Source organism: Balaenoptera physalus, assembly GCF_965194825.1.
Source record: "Balaenoptera physalus genome assembly, chromosome: 5".
Lineage (NCBI taxonomy): Eukaryota > Metazoa > Chordata > Mammalia > Artiodactyla > Balaenopteridae > Balaenoptera > Balaenoptera physalus.
This window is the reverse complement of record NC_138884.1, coordinates 86,472,159-86,487,164: the sequence shown is the minus strand read 5'-3', so window position 1 is coordinate 86,487,164 and position 15,006 is coordinate 86,472,159. Positions and strand designations below refer to the sequence as shown.

Here is a 15,006-nt window from a genome sequence, read left to right as displayed (position 1 = left end):
AGTTAGTTAGTTATGGGCCTCAGACATTCACTAATGAGCATAATTGTACCAGAACTTATTTAGGAAGATACTCCTCCTAGTACACGTAACTATGTGCTCCTTATTAATAACTTCAAGAGGCCCAATAATGTTGCTGTAAATAATACACTGATAAAACTTAAAAAATGAAGGATGTAGTAGTATTAGTAATAAAGTAGTAGTTTGTTATAGACTACCAAATGGCCAAGACTCAATGGATCGCAAAGAAAGCGTGTATACAGTTTTAGGCTGCAAGGATGATGTGTGGCATCCAGTGGCTCCAATAAGGATTTACTGGTTGCTCCAAATCATAATGAACAAGTAAAGGACACTATCTGTTGTTCTGGCTGCAAGGAGATTACAGTCCCTTTCCTGGGAAGCATAGAGCAAGTAGGCAGATGTGACTTGCATATCAAAAAGCAATAGAAATGGAAAAATACACATAAGAAGTTTATGCTCACCCCACTGGTGAGGTGAGGCAGTCGTCAATCTAGAAAATCTTCACTGAAGCAGAAGTTTCAAGCAGGGCTTTTAACAAAGAGAGGGACGTGGCTTAGTAGGCAAAGGCTTAAGGCAACGTTTTATTCCCATAATGAACTTAATCTACATGAAAGACATTTTACACACTGGTAAATACATTTTAAATGTCTCAAGAACTTCCTCTCACCTCCCAAACAAGACTATCAGTTCCTTAAAGGCAGGGAACAGAATCCTGATTTTACATTCCTTTTAGCACATACCTCGAAGAAGTAGCACATACCCTTGAGCATTTACTGACAAGATTAAAGAAATTGCTAGACACCCAAATTCCAGACTAGTTCCACAGCCTCAGGCCCCTCAACAAGCAGTTACAGGTACAATCTAAAGTTCCAGTAGGGTTTGTGGAATCTGTCAGGACAGAACTGGATCCCTCAGGGACAAAGTAAACAGAAGCCAGTGTTCATTTAGTCCCAAACCAGAGTGAGGATAAGAGTTTGACCCAGCCTAGGCCCCACTGGTTTTAAACTAATGAGTTGAAACTCTGGAAGGCTAGGAACGTCTGACAATCTTTCTGCAGCCACAATACCCTCTAATAATAACAAACAGGCCTCTCCACGAAATTCTGTTCACACCAGAGGTGTGGTTGACACTCATAGGGGTAATGAACTTGGGAATTATAGAGTTCTGACTCTTCAACTGCCAAAGTTATGTTTCACAGAACAGGTTAGTAGGAATACAGTTAGCTTTTGTATCCAATCATTTGCAAATTAATAAGGAAAAAATATACCAACATAGTATCTTACTGTACAAGATGACAATCTTAAGAATTTGTACATGTATCATGTGAAACATTTTTATTTCTAATTTCTATTTTGCAAGATATTTGACAATGTACAAAGAATACCCAGTTCTAGGTGGTGACTGTTTTGTATTTTGATTTATTTACAAAATTTCTCCACATAATAGTAACTAACTACTCTTTTTTAAAAATCGGCATTGCTCCTATAATGGCCATTAGGATAAATTCTTAAGCCTACAAAAGCCGCCTTAGTACCTCTGTTCCCAGACATATTACTGTTAACTAAAAAAAATCTGACTCCAAAGCCCACATGTAGTTTCTAATTCTGAATATACAGTCATTTTGAAGTACAATCTCATTAGATTGACAGGGGACAGTGGAGGACCCAAGCAGTCCTATCAACCTCTATAAGAGGTGTACATCAGCCTACTGTTTACATCCTTCTAGCTGTACCACCGTTTATTTGTAATGGGACCATGAGGTTGCCCCATTACACTAAAACATGGTTCCTTTGGAAAAACAAGGCATTCTCTAAGACCAGCTAGGACTGGTCAGCAGGTTGAGTAAAAAGTAGCGGTCAGCAGTGAAAAATGGTTTCATTTCTTTGAACTTTTTCCTTTTCCTTTTCTGGACTCTTTTTCTGATTTTGAAGGCTTTGAAGATTTTGTCTTTTTCTGTTGGGAGGGAAAGATGCACAAAATAGTTAGTAGCTGTGTTTATGAGTAAATGAAATAAGTTCATCTCTACAATAAATCAAATCTTTACCTGCAACTTAATAAAGAAGAAAGGTTGCAAACACCTAGATCTTGAACTACGGCTACCCCCGATGAGCTTACTAATAACAACTGGCTAGCTGTAGCTCTGAACGATTGGAAAGCTATTTAGACTCTAGAACTAGGATATGTTCCCCAGAACACCAATATATTTAGGAAAGGCAAAATAAGCAAGAGATAATTTACACACACAGTAATGTTTTCATGAAGAATTTCCTTTTCTTTCAGTTTCAGATTAGAGATCCAAACACACTCAGTTTGAGCAGGGGAGGGAGTAGACTTCTTATGTCTGCACAAGACTAGAGAGAGCCACACTGGAGAAGGCCACTATTCCCACCACTGCACATACAAAACAGAATCGAGGGGCAAGAATGATAAACGCGCACACGCTCAGGACAGAAGAGGATACAAACTAGATTCCTTTGCCACAGCCAATGGTAAATGGGGCTGACACCATAAATGATCTTAATCCTTCCTAGCAAAAGATGAGGATGTTTTGCCCTGGGAAACTTCTATGGGCAGTTCAACAGCTGTAGCAAAAAATCAGTATCAGAAAGGAGAAATGGTTTCATTCAAAATGCTTTTCTTGATTATGCTATGAAAATGTGTCTGTGGGTAAAGCACACACCAATGGCAAATAAAAAAAAATAGTCCTTTTTCCAACAGAGCATATGACCATCAATATGATGGCCTATTTTTTTTGCTGTCTTGCTCTTCCACTGTTACAAGAAGTTGACTGTTTATAAGAATGAAATCTACACCTTCTTCACCCTCGGAACTGTGATGAACACAAAAAAAAGTATTTTTGGCTTCCTCTGTTACTTGCTAAACAGGCTCTGAATAATTTCAAAAGGCAAGTTATACAGAAGATAAGCTATTTTGAGGGAGTACCATAGCTTCTCCTATTTGCAGATGAAAATACTACCTTGATCATAGCATCAGTTTCCAAAGTATCCTGGTCTTTCTCATCAGATTGAGAGTCATCTTCATTTAACTCTTCATTGTATTCAGAATCCAGCGCTGGGCCTGTGCTGTGTCTGTGTATCTTTACTGCCTGGAGTGAATACGGAATAAGGTGGACTTCCTTATTGTAAGCTCTTGTGAAGGCTGCTTTCACCTACACAAAAGGAATAGAGGGAGGTTTTTAAAACTCTAACTGCCAAACAACCCCTTTAAACTCTGTAGGCCTAGAGGCTCTGAGAGACCCTAGGAGCCCCTTGAAATTGTTTGTAAAATATGTATGCATGTACATGTAAGTATATCTATATGCATTTTCCTATGGAGAAGTTCCATATTTTTCATGACATTCTTAATAGAGCCATGACTCAAAAAGTAAGAATCAGTATTTGGGAACATTAGGCAGATTTTTAAAAGCCACTCTAAGTGGGTGCTTCCCTGGTGGCGCAGCGGTTGAGAATCCGCCTGCCAGTGCAGGAGACATGGGTTCGAGCCTTGGTCCGGGAAGATCCCACATGCTGCGGAGCAACTAAGCCCGTGTGCCACAACTACTGAGCCTGCGCTCTAGAGCCCACGAGCCACAACTACTGAGCCCTTGTGCCACAACTACTGAAGCCCGTGCGCCTAGAGCCCGTGCTCTGCAACAAGAGAAGCCACTGCAATGAGAAGCCTGTGCACCGCAACGAAGAGTAGCCCCCGCTCACCTCAACTAGAGAAAGCCCACGCACAGCAACAAAGACCCAACACAGCCAAAAATAAATAAATAAATAAACTTAAAAAAAAAAAGTCACTCTAAGTCATCAATTTTTTCTATTCAGTGTTCTCTGCAGTTCTACAAAGTGACAAAGTTAGTCAGTGAGCCAATAAATCAAAAAAGGCTTACAATAAAGTACAAGTTAAAGTTGTCCTTTAATTACCACAAAATATATAAATTACTGTTACCACAAAAATAGGCTATTTCAAAATACTAAGTAACTTGAAAAGCCTTAACCTCAAGCTTCTAAACCTAACTGTAGAATTAGTCCACAAATTCTAACAATGGATGTCTCTTGTGAGAATTTACCTATAGTCATACCCGTAGTCAGGTCAAAATTCTAGAGAAGGCAAGCCACAGAGAACATGCTTCTAGAACAGCACCAAGTAAACAAGCACAAGGGTGACATATTAGATATCACAAACTCATTTATGTCACTTTAGTTTTTCATGTTCACTATATAAAGTAGGGGATACATTATTACATAATAGATTGTCCAACTGTAATAAATACACTAAAACACAGATTAGGCAGACTAAGAAAAAGTCTAAAAATGCTCAGCCAGTAAACACTTCTTTTCATAATGCATTACCACCACCTCACTTTTACTTCCCCAGGCTCATCTGCCTACCCTTGTAAGGAATACATCTACATTTGCTCCTCAGATTTCACACCTTGCTTTTCCACGCAGGATAAGGCAAAGATAAAACTATAAATTATAAAAGTCAAATCCCAAAGTCTACTCTTAATATTGTACTCAAATAGTATCTTTGGAAAGCACAGACCATAAGCAAAAAGCATTTAAGAAAAGAAATTAAACTTTTAAAAGCATCTAAAACATCTCTGAAGTACTCCTAGTACACGGTAATTACAAAGTGATGGAGAACCAGTGGGGTACACAGCTTACCTTGGGATCCAGCTTGGAGAAGGGACTAGGTCTGTCTCCCCAGCTGCTAATTTCCATGATATTCTCAAAGTCTTCTTTCATCAAATAATACGTGTCCATAAGAGCAACAACATCCTGTACTCCTTCTATCCCTTGTGAGGTCAAGGGCTGTACAAGTGCATCCCTTATATGTGACAGATAATCCACGTTTACAGTCCTTTTGCTGGAGTAAGTTCTTAAACCAAAACAAAAGAGATACACTGTAATCAATGGCAAACTACCACCAACTCATAGTTTGCTGGAGTTTAATCCACTTTTAATAATGTTTAATGGAATGCTTACTAAGGAACAGCTGGTGTAGGGAAAGCTTAGCACTACACCACTAGGGTAATGGATACATACCAATGTATCTACACAAATATAGTGGAAGCATCAAAGAGGCACACCCCAGGGCAAAGTGATACGTCACCTTGAAAAAGTGGTGGGCAGGGAATAGGAAAGGAGCTGAAAGGCAGGCCTTCAGCTTGAGCAATGAGAAGAGCAGGGGAAAAGAGCCCTTTCAAGCTTCTAGAGGCCACCTGTATCTCTTGGCTCATGGTCGCTTTGTCCATCTTCAAAGCCAGCAGTGGGAGCGCAGCATCTTCACATCTCTCTGACTGACGCTGCTGCCTACCTCCACCACTCTTTTTATTTATTTTTTTTTGTAAAAACACTTATGATTACATTGGGCCCATCCAGATAATCCAGGGTAATCTTCCCATCTCAAGATGGAAATAAATTTGTGTTGTTTTAAGCCAGTAAATTTTGGCAATTTGCTATAGCAGCAATAGAAAACTAACATGGGGTAGCAAAAAAAAGACCCACACCATAGGCTATGAAGAGGGATCATAGTAGGAAGCAGAATTCTACAGGAACAGAAGAAAGGAACATCTCAGTTCAGTTTTAAACAAAAGTTAAGGTTAGACTAATATTAATATTCTCTCCAGGGACTAGAAAGGAAAATAAGATTACTTAAGTAGTTCTTCATGGTTAAAAATGAATCCCTAAAGTTCACTTAATATTTGTGTGCAAGCACATTTCTAAGTTTCTAAACTGTAAAAAATTTAACCAAATAATAAGAATTTTTGAACTTCCTTAAACTTCTCCAAAGATACTGGTTTTCAATCATCTGAGTATCCACCTTCTGTAATATGCTAAACTGTATCCCCCTGTCCCAAATGACTAGGTCAGTTTACTATTAGGATAGGAGGCAAAAATTAGTTCATTTACTTAAATAGTTCCCTTTTTCCTATTAATTTATTTGGAGGCCAAGATATTATGTATGCCTACTAGTAATAGGCATAGTCACAATAACAATAAATAATAGCACTACCTCAGATTTATATAGCTTTAAAACTTATCTTAACATTATGGCACATCTACCATCTGGCTTTATTCTCCAAAGTATCCTTTTAAGTGACAAAACGAGTGTCATACTAATTACAGATAATAAAACTCAGGGCCATGAACTTATCCATGTTCATTTATCTAGTTAGTAATGAAATCAAAACTAAAACACAAATCTTTGTGACTCATGCTATCCTTATTAAAGGCTAAATATACGACCCTGATAAAATGCCACACATAGAGTAATACCCCGCTTACCTGAGACTCATATGCAATGCTAGGTCCTGAACAATACGATCGTGTTTGCCCATAGATGAGTGCTTCCCCAACCAACTTGGGAAGGTAGGAAACTGGGTCATGTACCCCCTCATTAACTCTCCAGGAAGAACACTGGCATAAATGGCCTGAAAAAATTAATTGCAGTCCACAAGTTAAATTCAGTACTGAGTTAAGTTGCTTCTTTAGCAGCTGTTGGCTTCCAAGCAGTCTCCGGAAAATGCAGTAACATTGCCCCTGGTACCTAATTCCAAGATAGGCCCCTTCCCTCTCTCTCTCATCTGTTGGCGTGGGAAACTTCAACTTGAGAAAACAATTAATTGCAGTAAATGCCTTGGTCCAAAACATGTTATGGCCCTCACAGATCATCTTGCCAACCCAGACTCAGCCAACTGATCTCAACATACACCAGTTACCTCACAATGCCAGTGTTATAGAAAAAACTGTTTAAGAGGAATATGACTGTCTTCAACATAAGGTATCAATAAACCAGGTGGATCAATCAAAGCATGGAAAATCTAATTAGGGAATCAAGTAAACTGGCACTTGAGAAAAGTTTTTTTTAAAGGTATCCTTGGATACCTTTTATATCCAGGGTTTTTACCTTTTTTTATATATATAAATTTATTTATTTTGGGCTGTGTTAGGTCTTCGTTGTGGGCTTTCTCTAGTTGCGGTGAGCGTGGGCTACCCTTCATTGCGGTGTGCGGGCTTCTCATTGCAGTGGCTTCTCTTGTTGTGGAGCATGGGCTCTAGGTGTGTGGGCTTCAGTAGTTGTGGCATGCAGGCTCAGTAGTTGTGGCTCGTGGGCTCTAGAGCATAGGCTCAGTAGTTGTGGCTCGTGGGCTCTAGAGCACAGGCTCAGTAGTTGTGGCGCACGGGCGTAGTTCTCCGTGGCATGTGTTATCTTCCCGGACCAGGGCTCGAACCCGTGTCCCCTGCATTGGCAGGTGGATTCTTAACCACCGTGCCACCAAGGAAGTCCCAGGGTTTTCACTTTTTTAAAGGTTCGAATTATACATAAATCTTGTATCCTGCTTTGTTCTAATAATATTCTCTCATAAGTATTTTTTATATTAGATCATCTTTACAAGTAATTTTAAAGGCTGCATAATGTTCCATCAAGAGGATTTACCATAATTAATCAGACTCCTATTGCTGAACATGGAGATTTTCTCCCACTTCTTGCTATCAAAATTAATGCTTTAGGGCAGGGGTCCCCAACCCCCAAGCCACGCACCGGTATCTGTAGGAACCGGGCTGCACAGCAGGAGGTGAGCGGCGGGCAAGCGAGCGAAGCTTCATCTGTATTTACAGCCGCTCCCCATCACTCGCATTACCGCCTGAGCTCCACCTCCTGTCAGATCAGTGGTGGCATTAGATTCTCATAGGAGCTTGAACCCTACTGTGAACTGTGCACGCGAGGGATCTAGGTTGCGTGCTCCTTATGAGAATCTAATGCCTGATGATCTGAAGTGGAGCTGAGGCGGTCCCATCAACCCCAGATGGGACCGTCTAGTTGCAGGAAAACAAGCTTAAGGCTCCCACTGATTCTGCATTATGGTGAGTTGTATAATTATTCCATTATATATTACAATGTAATAATAATAGAAATAAAGTGCACAATAAATGTAATGCGCTTAAATCATCCCAAAACCATCCCCCACCCACCACCACCATCCGTGGGAAAACTGTCTTCCATGAAACTGGTCCCTGGTGCCAAAAAGGCTGGGGACCCCTGCTTTAGGAAGTATTTTTGCACATTAAGCTCTTCCTGTGTTTAACATTATTTCTTCAGGATAAATTCTCATAGGTATAATTACTAGGTATAAAAAAAAATGAACACTTTTAAAATGTAAGAGAAAGGAATCTTTAAAAGAAGAGTAGACCTCCAGAAGTCCCTTGCTTGTTAGGTCAATATTACATAAATATGCAAAACTCAAGAATAAATAACCAGTCTTAATTACGAAAGTTTGCAAAACTTTTGAGTAAAAGATATCAACCTAAATAAAGTACCCAATACAAAGCTGCCTCTGTAGCAAGGAAGAATAAAGAAAATCAGAATTCATATGTCAGAAAACTGGCTGCGGACCTGCCCTGGTTACATTTCTTCAGGGATGAGCTACTTAGTAACAATCTGGGAGAGCCAAGAATGACAAAAAAGAAATGGATTCTTAAGGTAAAAGAGAGCAAATGAAACTTTTGACTCACATCTTAGTTAAGATCAAACTCTGACATTCCTATTTCCGTATGTCCATTTGCATTAAAAACGTTGAAAAATAAGAGTAGATTAAGAAATAGACAATAGTGACCACAAGGTACTTTAATCTATAACATATTTTTTGCCATTAAGAGCCATAATGTTTATCTGGTAATTCAAATAATTACAGGAGCTAAAAGCTATTTTGTTCTAACTAAAGCAGGGTCTGCGCTTTAAGGAAAGCCCTATGCTTACCTGTGTGGGCAGAAGACTCCAGTTTTGCTTATTCCGGATCTGACGGTCCACTAGGTCACCATCAGATATGCTGTCTGCTGCTCTGCTTAAAAGCATCAAGTGCTTTTTCATGTCACCCCTGCAGGAATAAACCAGTCCGAATTACACCACTGTCCACACTCCACACCCCTCCCTCCCAGGTATCTGGCCTTCGTAGGGCTGAGACGGGTCCTAATTCTACCCCTCACTAGCTCTGAACACTCACCCTGCGGCTACAGGCTTCACATGTATGTAGTTCTCCTGGACAAAGAGGGGTGCTATTGAATAATCATAAAAAAAGAGATCTAATTTGTCCACAAGTGACATATGAGCAGTCTCCTCTCCAGTTACAAACACTTTCCGGGCAACATCAAATGGGCCCTAAAAAGAGAGAGGGACATACGTAGTAGAATGACCAATATCCAAAACACTGACAATGCCAAATGCTAGCTAAGACGTGTAGCAACAGAAACTCTCTTTCACTGCTGGTAGGAGTGCAAGATGGTACAGTCACTTTGGAAGACAGATCGGTAGTTTCTTACAAAACTAAATATATTCTTAACATACCATCCAACAACTCCGCTCCTTGGTATTTACCCAAGTGAACTGAAAACATATCCACATAAAAAGAAATGACTTACAAAGCCATGAAAAGATATGGAGAAACCTTAAACATATATTACTAAGTGAAAGAAGCCAATCTGAAAAGATGACATACTATACGACTCCAACTATATGACATTCTGAAAAAGGTGAAACTATGGAGACAGTAGAAAGATTAGCGGTTACCAGGGGCTGGGGGAAGGGAGGGATGAAGAGGCAAAGCAAAGAGGATTTTTAGGGCAGTGAAAGTATTCTCCATGATACTACAATGGTGGATAAAGGCCACTACATATTTGTCAAAACCCATAGAATGTACACCACCAAGAGCAAACCCTAATGTTAAACTACGGACTGTGGGTGATAATGGTCTGTCAGTGTAGGTCATCAATTGTAACAAATGTGCCGCTCTGGTGGTGGGTGTTGACAGTGGGGGACATTATACAGCGGGATATGCAGGCAATCTCGATTTTGCTGTGAACCTAAAATGGCTCTGAAAATGTTTACTAATTTTTTAAAAAGAGGAAGGGAGGGGAAAAATACTGTTTAATCATTGCTCTAACTGTAATAATAAATTCTGACTGGTGACTAGGTGAAACAACACAGAGATAATTGATACAGACCTCTAGTTTCAGAGAGGTCATTTAAACTATAAGCCAACTGAAACAAGATTATTCTGAACAGTTCCAAAACCATTCAAAACATGAAATCCATACATAAGGGACTCTAGAAAGGCCATTTCATAACTACTGAGGCATAAAACTTCCCTTTCTCAAAATTTACAATTACATTGACAGTCCTTAAGGAAAAATTCATTTGCATTAGAAACACTTTTAGCAGCTGTCTATATCTCTTACTATAAATATCCATAGGTTCCATAGGTGTCTCAAGGAACTATAAGAACTAGTTCAATTAAATTAATACTGACAGGAAAAGAAGGGCTTTGGCACTTAAGAAGTGGAAATTTATTTTACCAATTTGATATCCTTTTTGGCTCTATGAGAATCAGCCTTAGCCTGGTCATAGGTTAGTGCTTTACTTCGTGCACACCACATACTCAGATTGTGTAAAACCTGAAAGAAACACAAGTAAGACACTGTTAAGACAGGAAAATACTGCCACTCCCCATCCCCAAAACACTGAAGGCATCCATTCAAAATAATCATCAATGTTATATAATATATATCTAATTTACCTGTCTGATATCTTGATTGGCACCCAAAATTATTTCATTCATAGCTGGAGGGGGGATCTTTAAACCCTCTTTAAATGCAATAGACATCATAGCACCCTGAAATTGACAAAGGGGAATGAATCTTCAATGATTTTTTTTTTAATTCATATAATCAGATTTTAAAAAAATATTTATCAGGTACTTTTAAAAACTGACCCAGAAAACACTTAAAAAATAAAATGACACTTCCCAAGGAACATTATAAGTTTCAGTCTCCAGGCTTTGAAGATTGGAGATCTTATGGGGCATTTTTCTACAAAGCTTTCATCTGAAAAGATTTCCTCTTTATGATGAGGCTCTGCCCACACTTCCAATCTTCATGAGCTTGTAGAATTGTGGAACTGAAGAGCCGCTGTGGATCTTGGATATTACCTTTCCCAAGCCACATATATCCCAGAAATCATATTTTCATTCACAGAAAGATGGACAAGACAAAAAGGCAGAGGGCTATATACCAGATGAAGGAACAAGATAAAACCCCAGAAAAACAACTAAATGAAGTGGAGATAGGCAACCTTCCAGAAAAAGACTTCAGAATAATGATAGTGAAGATGATCCAGGACGGTGGAAAAACAATGGAGGCAAAGATCGAGAAGATGCAAGAAATGTTTAACAAAGACCTGGAAGAATTAAAGAACAAACAAACAGAGATGAACAATACAATAACTGAAATGAAAACTACACTAGAAGGAATCAATAGCAGAATAACTGAGACAGAAGAACGCATAAGTGACCTGGAAGACAGAATGGTGGAATTCACTGCTGCGGAACAGACTAAAGAAAAAAGAATGAAAAGAAATGAAGACAGCCTAAGAGACCTCTGGGACAACATTAAAAGCAACAACATTCGCATTATAGGGGTCCCAGAAGGAGAAGAGAGAGAGAAAGGGCCAGAGAAAATATTTGAAGAGATTATAGTCGAAAACTTCCCTAACATGGGAAAGGAAATAGCCACCCAAGTCCAGGAAGCGCAGAGAGTCCCATACAGGATAAACCCAAGGAGAAACACGCCAAGACACATAGTAATCAAACTGGCAAAAATTAAAGGCAAAGAAAAATTATTGAAAGCAGCAAGGGAAAAATGACAAATAACATACAAGGAAACTCCCATAAGGTTAACAGCTGATTTCTCAGCAGAAACTCTACAAGCCAGAAGGGAGTGGCATGATATACTTAAAGTGATGAAAGGGAAGAACCTACAACCAAGATTACTCTACCCGGCAAAGATCTCATTCAGATTCGATGGAGAAATCAAAAGCTTTACAGAGAAGCAAAAGCTAAGAGAATTCAGCACCACCAAACCAGCTCTATAACAAATGCTAAAGGAATTTCTCTAAGTGGGAAACACAAGAGAAGAAAAGGACCTACAATAACAAACCCAAACATTTAAGAAAATGGGAATAGGAACATACATATCGATAATTACCTTAAATGTAAATGGATTAAATGCTCCCACCAAAAGACACAGACTGGCTAAATGGATACAAAAACAAGACCCGTATATATGCTATCTACAAGAGACCCACTTCAGACCTAGGGACACATACAGACTGAAAGTGAAAGGATGGAAAAAGATATTCCATGCCAATAGAAATCAAAAGAAAGCTGGAGTAGCAATACTCATATCAGATAAAATAGACTTTAAAATAAAGAATGTTACAAGAGACAAGGAAGGACACTACATAATGATCAAGGGATCAATCCAAGAAGAAGATATTACAATTTTAAATATATATGCACCCAACATAGGAGCACCTCAATACAAAAGACAACTGCTAACAGCTATAAAAGAGGAAAGTGACAGTAACACAATAATAGTGGGGGACTTTAACACCTCACTTACACCAATGGACAGATCATCCAAACAAAATAAATAAGGAAACACAAGCTTTAATTGACACAAAGGACCAGATAGATTTAATTGATATTTATAGGACATTCCATCCAAAAACAGCAGATTACACTTTCTTCTCAAGTGCACACGGAACATTCTCCAGGATAGATCACATCTTGGGTCACAAATCAAGCCTCAGTAAATTTAAGAAAACTGAAATCATATCAAGCATCTTTTCTGACCACAACGCTATGAGATTAGAAATGAATTACAGGGGAAAAAATGTAAAAAACACAAACACATGGAGGCTAAACAATACGTGACTAAATAACCAAGAGATCACTGAAGAAATCAAAGAGAAAATCAAAAACTACCTAGAGACAAATGACAATGAAAACACGACGATCCAAAACCTATGGGATGCAGCAAAAGCAGTTCTAAGAGGGAAGTTTATAGCTATACAAGCCTACCTCAAGAAACAAGAAAAATCTCAAACAATCTAACCTTACACCTCAAGGAACTAGAGAAAGAAGAACAAACAAAACCCAAAGTTAGCAGAAGGAAAGAAATCATAAAGATCAGAGCAGAAATAAATGAAATAGAAACAAAGAAAACAACAGCAAAGATCAATAAAACTATAAGCTGGTTCTGTGAGAAGATAAACAAAATTGATAAACCATTAGCCAGACTCATCAAGAAAAAGAGGGAGAGGACTCAAATCAATAAAATTAGAAATGAAAAAGGAGAAGTTACAACAGACGCCGCAGAAATACAGAGCATCCTAAGAGACTACTACAAGCAACTCTATGCCAATAAAATGGACAACCTGGAAGAAATGGACAAATTCTTAGAAAGGTATAACCTTCCAAGAGTGAACCAGGAAGAAATAGAAAATATGAACAGAAGAATCACAAGTAATGAAATTAAAACTGTGTTTAAAAATCTTCCAACAAACAGATGTCCAGGACCAGATGGCTTCACAGGTGAATTCTATCAAACATTTAGAGACGAGCTAACACTCATCCTTCTCAAACTCTTCCAAAAAATTTCAGAGGAAGGAACATTCCCAAACTCATTTTATGAGGCCACCATCACCCTGATACCAAAACCAGACAAAGAATACTACAAAAATGAAAATTACAGACCAATATCACTGATGAATATAGATGCAAAAATCCTCAACAAAATACTAGCAAATAGAATCCAACAACACATTACAAGGATCATACACTATGATCAAGTGGGATTTATCCCAGGGATGCAAGGATTCTTCAATATACGCAAATCAATCAATGTGATACACCATATTAACAAATTGAAGAATAAAAACCATATGATCAGCTCAATAGATGCAGAAAAAAGCTTTGGACAAAATTCAACACCCATTTATGATAAAAACTCTCCAGTAAGTGGGCATAGAGGGAACCTACCTCAACATAATAAAGACCATATACAACAAACCCACAGCAAGCATCATTCTCAATGGTGAAAAACTGAAAGCCTTTCCTCTAAGATCAGGAATGAGACAAGGATGTCCACTCTCACCACTATTATTCAACATAGTTTTGGAAGTTCTAGCCACGGCAATCAGAGAAGAAAAAGAAATAAAAGGAATATAAATTGGAAAAGAAGAAATAAAACTGTCACTGTTTGCAGATGACAAGATACTATACATAGAGAATCCTAAAAATGCCACCAGAAAACTACTAGAGCTAATCAGTGAATTTGGTAAAGTTGCAGGATACAAAATTAATGCACAGAAATCTCTTGCATTCCTATACACTAATGATGAAAAATCTGAAAGAGAAATTATGGAAACACTCCCATTTACCGTTGCAACAAAAAGAATAAAATACCTAGGAATAAACCTACCTAGGGAGACAAAAGACCTGTATGCAGAAAACTTGAGACACTGATGAAAGAAATTAAAGATGATACCAACAAATGGAGAGATATACCATGTTCTTGGATTGGAAGAATCAACATTGTGAAAATGACTATACTACCCAAAGCAATCTACAGATTCAATGCAATCCCTATAAAATTACCAATGGCTGGGGCTTCCCTGGTGGCGCAGTGGTTGGGAGTCTGCCTGCCAGTGCGGGGGACGCGGGTTCAAGCCCTGGTCTGGGAGGATCCCGCGTGCCGCGGAGCGGCTGGGCCCGTGAGCCACAACAACTGAGCCTGAGCGTCTGGGGCCTCTGCTCTTCAACAGGGGAGGCCGCGATGGTGAGAGGCCCGCGCACCACGGTGAAGAGTGGCCCCACTCGCCGCGGCTGGGGGGGGCCCTCGCACAGAGACGGGGACCCAACACAGCCAAAAATAAAAATAATAAATAAATAATAAATTAAAAATTAAAAAAAAAAAAATTACCAATGGCATTTTTTACGGAACTAGAACAAATAATCTTAAAATTTGTATGGAGACACAAAAGACCCCGAATAGCCTAAGCAGTCTTGAGGGAAAAAAACAGAGCTGGAGGAATGAGACTCCCTGACTTCAGACTATACTACAAAGCTACAGTAATCAAGACAGT

The 15,006-nt window shown here is 38.9% G+C and overlaps 1 protein-coding gene across 4 annotated transcripts in view; it reads right to left on the bottom strand.

Annotated features, from left to right (window-relative positions):
- Positions 1 to 571: 571 nt before the first annotated feature.
- RFC1 (replication factor C subunit 1) overlaps positions 572 to 15,006 on the bottom strand; it is an 80,675-nt gene continuing 66,240 nt past the window's right edge. For 3 of the 4 annotated variants that reach the window (XM_082464167.1, XM_082464165.1, XM_082464166.1), the window contains 8 exons: positions 10,598 to 10,693; positions 10,377 to 10,475; positions 9,029 to 9,183; positions 8,785 to 8,902; positions 6,312 to 6,457; positions 4,689 to 4,902; positions 2,996 to 3,187; positions 572 to 1,971 (listed from right to left, as the gene is read on the bottom strand). In XM_082464167.1, the coding sequence (XP_082320293.1) occupies positions 1,894 to 1,971; positions 2,996 to 3,187; positions 4,689 to 4,902; positions 6,312 to 6,457; positions 8,785 to 8,902; positions 9,029 to 9,183; positions 10,377 to 10,475; positions 10,598 to 10,693 (1,098 nt within the window). In that variant the 3' untranslated portion in view covers positions 572 to 1,893. Of the gene's footprint in view, positions 1,972 to 2,995; positions 3,188 to 4,688; positions 4,903 to 6,311; positions 6,458 to 8,784; positions 8,903 to 9,028; positions 9,184 to 10,376; positions 10,476 to 10,597; positions 10,694 to 15,006 lie in introns of those variants that run through there. The other variant, XR_014264393.1, reaches the window with a different exon arrangement.